Here is an 11,784-nt window from a genome sequence, read left to right on the forward strand (position 1 = left end):
GGTGAGTAAATGATGAGAGAATTAATTTTTGGGTGAACTATCCCTTTAAAGAAGTCTCCACTTCAAATTACCTGGGGATCTCTAGCCAACCGGGGTCCCATTTGAGGAACTGATTTATGGATTAATTAATAACAATTGAAAGACTGTATAGTTTACTGAATAGTTTGAGACCCCGTCATATACAGTTTCGTTTTCTGCTTATAAATCCCAATAAATTGCAAGCAGTGCATCATATGGTCCATCAGTCTCTCCGTTTGAAAAAGCAACGTATACATTCACATAATATGAGAATATCCTTTGCATCAGGTTTTACATTCAGTAAACGGCAGTAAAAAAAAAAAAAGTATTTGGAAAAGGCATTTGCATTTTATTGGTGTGCATATGTAAAATGTTTGGTCATATTCTATTTTAATAAGATCCATATCTGAACATTTTTATCATAAGACACAAGTACACAGACTGACAGGTATACATGAGCCTACATGCAGTGTATGCATTTTTTGTTTAATTTGCATTTTTCTTCCGACATACACAAACAATTGACTTTGATTTCAGGGAGAACTGGACTACAAAAAAAAAAGTTGCAAAACAGATGGAAATACATACTGTATTATGTGCAGTAAATGGATTTATATTGTCAGTTCTAACAGCAAAATACCAGATAAGAGCCATTAAGTTGTTGTTGCATAATGTCACATGTGCTACCACATAATACATTCTGATTGTCATCAGGTCACAAGGCTCAGTAATAAAACAATTCTGCCACTATTTACTTTTCATTTCCTCACCAGTAAATGGATGCCACCAGGGCAGAAGACTGTATGAAAAAATTATAGGATCAGTTCAGAGATGTTTTTCATATCTTTAGACACCTAAAATACACCAGCCTAGTCATGTTGAACCAGAAGTTTCTGTTAACTAAGCTGAGATACTTCATAGAAGTAAGCTCCCAACATCTTGGTGCCCTGAACATAGTTGGATCTGTTAAGACAGAAAAAGGGAAAACATATTTAAAGTATTGCAAAAAGATTGCATTATCATGTCAGAACTAATCTAACATATTTTGGCAGTTCCTTTTTGAGGGCATTTCATATTTCAGGAGCATAGAGTACAGTTTATGTAGAAATAAATAAATACAAAAATAATTATATATGGATATAGAGATATATCAAGCAAATATTTAGGCAAATTGTGCAAGGATGCTTTTTCGAAAACTTAATCACATTTTCACATTAAAAATTATAATAATGCATTGTTTGGAAATAATTCTGGTTAGTGCATTTACAAAATTTTAATATCCATATTTGTGTCAAGAATGAATCAGTGCTGCATATTTCTGCTCAGGATTTCTCACAGCTTCAGTTCCATGCTGAAAATCAGTGTATATACAGATGGACTCTTAACTGAAGCACTCATTAAAAAATCTAGCTTTTTCCCCACATATTTTAGAGCTTGCCTTCCGCACATATTTTCTTTTAGTCTGTGCAAGAGTAAAACTGGAAGTATGCCACCATGAATGTGTGCAATAACATTGTCTATTAAAGTGATTAAGTGATTTGTTGACTACAGATTTTGACAGGACATTTGAGGATTCTCAGTCATACCTTTACAACAAGATGTCTGTCGAGGATATGCGTAAACATTACCTGTTGAGTTTTTCATTCTGCGAGTGAGCTCCATCGTCAGAGGAACCAACAGGTAGCAGCATGACATTTTGTCCGGTAGCTTCTTGGAAGGTTAGAGTCACCGGGATACTTCCTCCCTCACGAGTTAAGTCAGGTTCCACACCAAACACTAACAGAATTGAAAGACAGAGAGAGAAGTTATTTACATCAAGGTCCCTTCACCATCTTGGTAAAGCACCAGGCCAGCTATTTTTCATTTGAAAAATAAATAAATAAATAAATAAATAAATAAATGGAAGTACATCTTCTAAACTGAATTGTGAAAACCAAAAATCAACAAAACTATTTGAAAAATCTACTTAAATCTGATCATAAATGCATCATTACTGTTGTTTCTTTAGCTCAAATAATGGCGGGCTAGGGGGGCCAGTCGGGTGGCAAAATGATCAATGGGGAACCTATTGCCCACCCTAAAGGTAAAAAATAGTGACATACCTGTCTTCATGGCCTTTCTGCCAGCCATGTAGTGAGGATGGTTAAAGTCAGACACCCAGGCCTTGGCACCATGTCCCATATACGCATTCAGTTTGTTGGGACTCTGCAACTCAGCAAACTTCTTTTCCAGGTGGGTAATTACCTGTGAGACAATCAGCACATATCAAGACATGCACCAAGTTTGTAAGGTATGGTGTGTTTGGCAGAGCTTTCAATAAAACAAAACAACTACAAACCAATTTCTCCACCACTTTGGGGTCCATGTCAGGCACCAGACGAATAGAAAACTTGCCATTGACCTTACGTGGAATGACAGTTTTTGCCCCAGACTCGGAGAACGCTCCCTCAATGCCGTGCAAAGACAGAGATGGGTATCTCCAACGATGCATCAGAATTTGCTCCTGTAAAGAATTCAATTGTGAGCTATGTAAAAGGGCATTAACTCCCAGACAGCAAACAATACACAAATATAGTTGAAATAAATAGAATCAACAAGAATGTACATTCATTGACACTAACATTTTGAAAGAAAGGGGCAATTTACCTTGGTGTCATGCAGCAGTTTGCCTGCTCCAACATCTTTGGCATACTCAGCCATGTCAAACTCAATCTTCTCATAGAGCTGCTTCTCCTCATCAGTCAATTTATCCACATCATCATAGATCCCAGAGACTAAAATCTTCCCCTTGGTATCCACCAAAGAGCCTGAAAACACAACAAAGTTGTGATTCAAGCATCATGGAGCAGATACACTACAGGTCTAGAAATATATGGATACCCCCTTATAATTAGTGGGTTTGGCTATTTCAGGTATATAAAATCAAGCACACAGCCATCCAATCCCCATAGACTAAATTTGTTTGTAAATTTGAGTGCACAAAGTTTCTGAACAAAGCAAGGTCCATAAAGAAATGGGTTTCTGGGTCAGGTTTGGAAGTTAACTGGCCTACACTGGCTTAAAGTTTCAGACCTGAATCTCATTGAACACCTTTGGGATGAACTGGAATCTGATAGTTAGCAAGGCCCCATCAGCCAACATCAGTGCCTGACCTTACAGATGCACTTGTGTCTGAATGAGAGTAAATCCCTGCAGCCATGTTCCAACATCTTCCCAGAAATGTGGAAGCATTTAAGACCAACTACCTATTAATGGTAATGGTTTTGAATTAAATCTAATGATATGAAATGGTCACATAGTTTACATATAGTAATGATGCATCAACAAACACCAATTACATTGTTTGTTGAAGGTTTGTAAAATTGTGGGATGAGCTGATCCAAAGGCCCTTGTTAGACACATTCCAGGAAATCCTAGTCATATTGAATATCTCCACAATCAACCTACTGACACTATTTGCTTCAAAAAACAATGCAAGAATCTGTCCAGTCTCACCCATCAGGGCTATGAGGTCAGTCATAGCTTCATGAACAGATCCTCCAAACACTCCAGAGTGAAGATCTTTATCACAGCATTCCACCTATAAACAAGAGGCACTTGTTGAAACAGACATGAGATCCTTAAGGAGAAAACTCATTGCAAGAAAACTTGAAGGAAGGTTACGAGTAGTACAAGGTTTTATTAAAGAAGTAGTTCTATCTCTTGGATTCCATGTATTTGTAATTTATTAATTTTGAGTAAATATTGTTGATGGACACGATCATCACATACTATTGATGAATAGTATTTTAAGTGCAAAGGCAGCAATTTTGTATCAATCTTTTCTATCATTAAAATATATTATATAAATACTGTATACAGTATATAGGCATTATATTGGCAATCTTGCTCTATATTTATTTGTATAGACATCAGCCATTTAAAAACCCAATCAGTCGACATCAAGTTATAAATATGGGAAATTAGATTATGGAATCTATTGTGCAGCACATGAAGTCAGACGGAAGTCAGGTTGCAGAAATTGATATTTTGCCTTGGATAACTCCTGATGGTCTAACTCAACCTTAATTAAAGGAATATTCCGGGTTCAATACAAGTTAAGCTCAAGTGACACCATTTGTGGCATGTGTTTATAACCGGTTTTATTCAATATAATCAATATATTTAATCAATATTATGCAACAAATGCTGTTGATTGAGCTTAACCTGTATTGAACTTGTAATATTCCTTTAACCAGCAAAGGTTTCCTAGTCATACTCATACCTCGATATAGAAGTAGCAGATTCCTCTAAGGCCATAGGTAATACAGGGCTTGGTCTTCCCCAGCCAGTAGTTATCAGAGATGCATACATAGTTTACATCCTTAAAGAAAGTATCTTTGCGGGAGAAAACCAACTCATCCAATCCCTCTGATCCGGACTCCTCCATTCCCTCAAAGCAGAACTTTATATTGATGGGCAGTTCCTGTGGTAGAATTACATTGATCCATTAAATATTTCACTCGTATGTGATGTTTCACATGTTGCAGAGCTGTAATCTAAGCAAAATGTAGCAACTTTAAAGAAGCTCATTAAAAAGATAGTTTTGATTGGTTTAATATTTTTGTGGTCATTGCACATTTACCATACTTTTATTTGTTATTGTATAGTTTTGATGACAAAGGAACAATAGTAATAATGAAGAATGACTAGATGTGTCCAAACCTTTTGATTAATAGTGTATGTTAAGTATATCTACAGTCAGGTCCATAAATATTGGGACATCGACACAATTCTAATCTTTTTGGCTCTATACACCACCACAATGGATTTGAAATAAAACGAACAAGATGTGCTTTAACTGCAGACTTTCAGCTTTAATTTGAGGGTATTTACATCAAAATCAGGTGAGCGGTGTAGAAATTACAACAGTGTGTATATGTGCCTCCCACTTTTTAAGGGACCAAAAGTAATGGGACAATTGGCTGCTCAGCTGTTCCATGGCCAGGTGTGTGTTATTCCCTCATTATCCCATTTGCAAGGAGCAGATAAAAGGTTCAGAGTTCATTTCAAGTGTGCTATTTGCATTTGGTATCTGTTGCTGTCAACTCTCAATATGAGATCCAAAGAGCTGTCACTATCAGTGAAGCAAGCCATCATTAGGCTGAAAAATCAAAACAAACCCATCAGAGAGATAGCAAAAACATTAGGTGTGGCCAAATCAACCGTTTGGAACATTCTTAAAAAGAAAGAACGCACCAGTGAGCTCAGCAACACCAAAAGACCCGGAAGACCACGGAAAACAACTGTGGTGGATGACCAAATAATTCTTTCCCTGGTGAAGAAAACGCCCTTCACAACAGTTGGCCAGATCAAGAACACTCTCCAGGAGGTAGGTGTATGTGTGTCAAAGTCAACAATCAAGAGAAGACTTCACCAGAGTGAATACAGAGGGTTCACCACAAGATGTAAACCATTGGTGAGCCTCAAGAACAGGAAGGCCAGATTAGAGTTTGACAAACAACATCTAAAAAAGCCTTCACAGTTCTGGAACAACATCTTATGGACAGATGAGACAAAGATCAACTTGTACCAGAGTGATGGGAAGAGAAGAGTATGGAGAAGGAAAGGAACTGCTCATGAGCCAAAGCATACCACCTCAGCAGTGAAGCATGGTGGTGGTAGTGTCATGGCGTGGGCATGTATGGCTGCCAATGGAACTGGTTCTCTTGTATTTATTGATGCTGTGACTGCTGACAAAAGCAGCAGGATGAATTCTGAAGTGTTTCGGGCAATATTATCTGCTCATATTCAGCCAAATGCTTCAGAACTCATTGGACGGCGCTTCACAGTACAGATGGACAATGCCCCGAAGCATACTGCGAAAGCAATCAAAGAGTTTTTTAAGGGAAAGAAGTGGAATGTTATGCAATGGCCAAGTCAATCACATGACCTGAATCCGATTCAGCAAGTGAAATGCATGCTCAAGACAAAACTGAAGGGAAAATGCCCCAAGAACAAGCAGGAACTGAAGACAGTTGCAGTAGAGGCCTGGCAGTGCATCACCAGGGATGAAGCACAGCGTCTGGTGATGTCTATGCGTTCCAGACTTCAAGCTGTAATTGACTGCAAAGGATTTGCAACCAAGTATTAAAAAGTGAAAGTTTGATTTATGATCGTTAATATGTCCCATATACAAACTGTTGTAATTCCTACACCGTTCACCTGATTTGGATGTAAATACCCTCAAATTAAAGCTGAAAGTCTGCAGTTAAAGCACATCTTGGTCGTTTCATTTCAAATCCATTGTGGTGGTGTATAGAGCCAAGATTAGAATTGTGTCGATGTCCCAATATTTATATACCTTACTGTATATCATAGAAACACTGCATAGCATTCAAATAATGCTTAAAGTTAAGTCTAATTTTAATATGTTGACAGTGGTATTGTTTTATAAGCTGCTGCGCACACAAGACAAGTTGAAATGATCAAAGAAAAGACAAAGGTCATTAAACAACCTTTAGACTTTTTGTTTCTCCATCAAGCTGTCAATTAGAGTACTAAAGGTGAAATTTTAAAATAATGACAGAGTTCACTCACATGATAATGATTGGGAAACTGTGACATATGAGGTAATCACTGGAGTATATTATATTATATATACTATAATATGTAGTATTGGGCCAAGTTCATAATCACAGTCGATCCACATACAACTGCAGTTTACCTTTTATTCTGTATGGTTTAAGTAATATTACCCAACCAAATTAAGCAAAACAACTTCATATTAAGAAATGCATTTCTAGCAACTATGCTAAACCGCTGATCTTATCATAAAGTTTGGCATTCTTCTTGTCTTCGAAAGTTACATAAATGTGGACTTTGCACAGGTGTTAAAGGCTTCATGAGTAAGCAGATGATGTAATTTAGAAAATCAAAAACAGTGTTTTTGCACCTGTCCGATCTTCTGATAGGCCTCAATGATGTTGAACCAGGCTAGTACAGGACCTTTATCATCAGTAGATCCCCGTCCATACATTTTACCTACAACACAATCAAATAAACTGTGATTACAAACCTACAGAGTTAAAAACAAATAATGTGTTATCATGAATGCATTTTTAGTTGGCATCTCAATTAAGTCACATTATTTTTAGATACAAACTACCAACTTATAACACCTTCCCTTAACAATTAAACGTGAAAATAATAAATGCTAGTTAAGGGAAGGTTTAAATAAATCTGAATTTCCAACACACGGGAAAGTTTTAAAATGAAATCCTGTATTTGACTGAACTTCAATAAGAGATTTCCTCTATGTTGCAAATAGCAAATGGTGACATGTGAAATGGAATAAGAACCCAATGGTGAAATTTGGAGAATTAGTGAATTAAAGGCAAACTATAATGACATGCAAACCAGAAAATATATATTTTTAAGATGAATGTTCAGTTTTTTAAGTGTGTAAAAACATCTACAGAAATCAGCTGACATGTCACAAGGCTTGACTAGTCAGTTCTCAGCAAAAAAAAAAAAAAAAAGGACAATAGGATGTGTCTTGAAATCTCTTCGGGCTAAAGGGACACAAATGTAAAATGCTGAATCGGTGAGATTTCTTTCTTTTGTATGTGTCATCAGCCACACAGAAGCAGGATGTGTGTAAAAAAAATTGCACTAACAGTCTCTGTGGATCAAAAAGCTAGAGAAATGACCAAGTACGGCCAAATTTAAAGTGAAATATTACATGGAGGGAGAACTAATTGCAGAGTATTGCAGAAAAAGAAAATCAATTGAAAAAATGTATTTGGTCTGAACAAGTTTCTTCAATACACTGAAAGGCTTCATTAATAAATAGATTTTAGTATCAGTCTCCAGAGACTATATTGTACATCTTTTGTGTGTGTACCGTCTTTCTCCACCAGAGTGAAGGGTGGTGTGTCCCAGCCATCGTCAATGTTGGCTGGCTGAACATCCAAGTGCCCGTAGATGCACACAGTCTTCTTGCCTGGGTCTGAGCCAAGTCTGCCCAAAACTATTGGAGGAAGAAGGATCTGCTCTCCTGTTGGCAACTTAAGAAGAATAACAGAAAAGTTGCATTATTTTTACCAGCTAAAGTGCTGTACCATCTGCGCTGACATTCAAAATTTCTAAATGTATTGATATTAATTTATTTGCAAGATTTTCCTAGTAGCAACTGGATTAAGTGATGAACTTACTACAGACATTTAATGAAATTTTCAAAGTATAGCACACATGTTTGAAAAGACATGAGGGTGAGTACATTTTTGGAATATTCCTTGTTTCATAGAAGTTAAGCAGCTATACATATAACGCTTTTCCATTATCAGGTCAGTGCAAGCCAGGGCAATCAACTGGCCAGCAGGGGCCAATAGCCTCAGACCTCGAGCCGCAAGACCAAAATCCATCTGTGTTCCAACCATCAGGCCAACGTAACACCCTGCCCATTTCACAAGCCAGAGGGAAGCTCAAGCTGAGGTATCATGTTATCTAGAATATCAAGTTTATATCAAATTTAAACAGCAAGGTACGTTAACATTGACAACTCACTGACTGTAAATGCCATGATGTCACAAGTGGTCTCTCCACTAACAGCAAGACGATGTCCCAGCACATCGTGAAAGTTCACCGCTTTGTCCATTGGGCATTTTAACAAATTTGAACTATGCCAGCATTTCTTTTTCTCCCGAACCTGTACCGTTGTGCGCTGCATACATAACCTAGGAAATTCTGCGAAACTCCGCCTTTGACATTAAACCCGCCTTACTCCCCAGTTGGCCTTGTTTGGCCCAAAGGTAATCGGCAGGCCAAAGGCCACTGGCCCCGAAAAAGCCCAGAGGAGGCACGATGAAGCCCTGGAAGTGACAGTGGGAACGCAACTGGGATTGCCACACAGCTAATTGAAAGTGAATCAGGCCAATCAGTAAACGTTAAAATACTCATTGTTTCAAAAGTTTTAAATGTTAAAACTTGTTGAGGCTCATTGACCCCACTCATGGGCCTGACTTTACTTAAGTGTGCTCTTCAAAATTGTTCATAATTTTAACAAATTATACATCTGTACTATATAGTAAATGTGAACAAATTTAAGAAAAGTGACATCAGTTCTTGGGGGGGGTCATGAAATAATATGATTTTAGTGTGATAAAATCTCTAGCTAACCTTTTCTGTGTGAATAGATGCTGTAAATACTAAAACCTACCATAAAAACAGCGATTTAGACAACTTTACAGCTCAAATAATTCATGAGTTTTATGAGAAAAATTAATGTTAGTGCTTTTATAAAATTAGAAGCTTCATATTTGTGTTTTAACTCTCCAAAAATTATCCCCATTCACTTCCATTGTAAATCGCCTCACTGTAACGTTTGCTCGATTTTTGCTTTTTTTAAAGAAAAGGAGGGACGAGTCTAAATACATTTTTGTAGTAATCAATATTATGCCACAAACATTGTCGATTGAGCTTAACTTGTATTGAACCAGGAATATTCCTGAAAAGATCAGCCTTTTGAGTCAACCTTCACTTGTGTTCTCAGTTAAGAATATTCAAAGCATAACTTCACAACCACAAACTTGTGATGCATGTGACACATGCAGTCAGGCGGTTCACACACAAATGTGAAAACAGGAAACAGCTTGAATTCTTGAAATATACTGGCCAAAAACTAATATTACCTGTCCAACTGGTTAGTTCATTCCATACTAGCAGAATTCAGATTTATTATGAAAAAATAACAAAAAAAAAACTCACCTTTTGCATGCCAATGTCAACCAACTCAACAGTTCCCCCAAGTCTCTCAATGTCTTTGGCTGCCATCTCCATCATCTTCTTGATTTCTCCACGTTTTTCTGGCCAGGCAGACACACTCTGTACAGCAACCCATTGTGCCAGGCGCTTGATATAAACAAAGTAACAAATTGTTACCATAAAAAGTAACTTCACGGAGTTAAAAAAAAAAAAAAGTCTGAAATTAACTTTTTTACTAAGGGGCAATATATATTTGCAACTGGATTTGATTTTAATATGCATTTTTTACCAATTAAAACAAACTGTTTAATCTGTTGATTTAAAATTAATTAATTCAAGATTGAGAATGTATTACCTCTTCCCCTAAAAATTCAATCAACATCAACTCATATTTTATGCCATAATATGAACTGTATAATTAGGACTACAATAGAATATTGCGAATATATCAGATGTTACAAAATATTAAATAAAAATTTAGAGATTAATTACAAGGGCGTTTTTTGGGCCCACGCTGAATTTATGGGCATTTTTGGTGGCATTTTCACCACAAAATTCCCCCTTAATTTGTGACCCTGTATCAAACAGGCTGAACATTTGCGATTATAACTAAAAACATTCTCGATGTAAAGAAAAAAAAGGGGGAAAGGAAATAGAATACCTCAACATATTGGTCCTGGTGCTCATCCACATATTTGAAGAGAGTTGGAAGGTAAGACATTGCTGCTCCACAGTGATCCAATCACTCAGTGACAGAAGACTATAAGAAAGGAGACTGAAGTGAAATAAAGATTTAGTCGTGCAGAGAGAATAAACTCCTCCCAGCTCTGTGAACTGCTGACAAAATCATTCCCTCTGTCAATGGATAACAGTGATGAGAAAGGGGCTGTGATACAAAGTAATAATCTATTCAAAACAGAACACAGTGTAACCTTTTAATCGCTGTTAAAATGTGTAACATTTATTGTTGAGCATAAAAAGTCCGTTAATATAACACTTTCAGAAGCACGCTGTCGCTAACTAATGCTTCTTACAGGTAACTTATAAATCACTCTCCGTAATCATGCAATGGCTGCTAACAACCAAATAACAAGCAACATTTAACAAAATAAAGGAATTAGATAAAAAGCACTTTACATCTCAATAAAGTCCTAAACTCTCTTTGCAGAAGCAACCTGACTCTTGTTTTCAGAAGAGACTCGTGATTTTCAAAATAAAAGTCCGACTTAGGCGGATATGTTGGTTGTTTTAAAAATACATAACATAAATGTAACATATATGGGCAGTTCTCTCACGCAAACATTTCAGTTTGGGTCAAATGGGTCATTGGCTTAATGAAAAGTTATTTAGACAACGGCCCAAGTGTCTGGAAAGATAACGAGACTTGAGTCATTTTGTGAAATGTGATGTTCAAGGTACATTTCTGTAAGATTTAAACATTCTATCAGACGAAGAATGGCTTTAAAAGTGCTACTATTTCATTCAGCATTTGGAAGTGTAATCAAAGTTACATTTTAATGTGATAATTTGCATTTTATAGGTGTGCATATGTAATACACCGATCAGCCACAACATTAAAACCACCAGCCTAATATTGTGTAGATCCCCCTCGTGCCACCAAAACAACGCCATCCCGCATCTCAGAATAGCATTCTGAGATTATATTCTTCTCAATATAATTGTACAGAGTGGTTATCTGAATTACCGTAGACTTTGAAAGTTCGACTTATGGCCATTCTTTGTTGACCTCTCTCATGAACCGGGCATTTCCGTCCACAGAACTACCACTCATTGGATGTTTTTTGTTTTTGGCAGCATTCTGTGTACACTGTTTTGTGGGAAAATCCCATGACATCAGCAGTTACAGAAATACTCAAACATGTCCATCATCTGATTTGATTATCAAATCAGTCAATTGTGTGGCAGCAGTGCAGTGCATAAAATCAAGCAGATCTGGGCAGGGGCGGGTCTACGTGGTGGCCAGGGGGCACCGGACCTTGAAATGTGATTGCCCCCCCCCCA

The 11,784-nt window shown here is 37.1% G+C and overlaps 1 protein-coding gene across 2 annotated transcripts; it reads right to left on the bottom strand.

The window, feature by feature from the left end:
* Positions 1-353: 353 nt before the first annotated feature.
* On the bottom strand, positions 354-10,953 carry cndp2 (carnosine dipeptidase 2). Of its 2 annotated transcripts, none has more exons than XM_052092924.1 (12): positions 10,900-10,953; positions 10,424-10,522; positions 9,766-9,909; positions 7,904-8,066; positions 6,953-7,041; positions 4,283-4,483; positions 3,514-3,598; positions 2,665-2,825; positions 2,357-2,521; positions 2,121-2,262; positions 1,647-1,794; positions 354-981 (listed from the first exon to the last, which is right to left on the bottom strand). In XM_052092924.1, exons 2-12 carry the CDS (start codon positions 10,481-10,483, stop codon positions 915-917), a joined length of 1,425 nt encoding a protein of 474 aa, XP_051948884.1. In that variant the 5' UTR covers positions 10,484-10,522; positions 10,900-10,953; the 3' UTR covers positions 354-914. The 2 variants fall into 2 exon arrangements, with proteins under 2 accessions (XP_051948884.1, XP_051948883.1); XM_052092923.1 differs by having other exon boundaries at positions 10,424-10,537; positions 10,900-10,940.
* Positions 10,954-11,784: the final 831 nt, after the last annotated feature.

Source organism: Xyrauchen texanus, chromosome 26 (assembly GCF_025860055.1).
Source record: "Xyrauchen texanus isolate HMW12.3.18 chromosome 26, RBS_HiC_50CHRs, whole genome shotgun sequence".
Taxonomy (NCBI): domain Eukaryota; kingdom Metazoa; phylum Chordata; class Actinopteri; order Cypriniformes; family Catostomidae; genus Xyrauchen; species Xyrauchen texanus.

Bases quoted from the DNA above. Each gene is read 5' to 3' on its own strand.
- cndp2 (XM_052092924.1), bottom strand. From the start codon at position 10,483: ATGTCTTACCTTCCAACTCTCTTCAAATATGTGGATGAGCACCAGGAC. The intron at 9,910-10,423 runs GTATTCTATTTC...GTTTATATCAAG, and splicing joins ACCAGGACCAATATGTTGAG to CGCCTGGCACAATGGGTTGC. The intron at 982-1,646 runs GTAATGTTTACG...CTGTCTTAACAG, and splicing joins CAGAATGAAAAACTCAACAG to ATCCAACTATGTTCAGGGCA.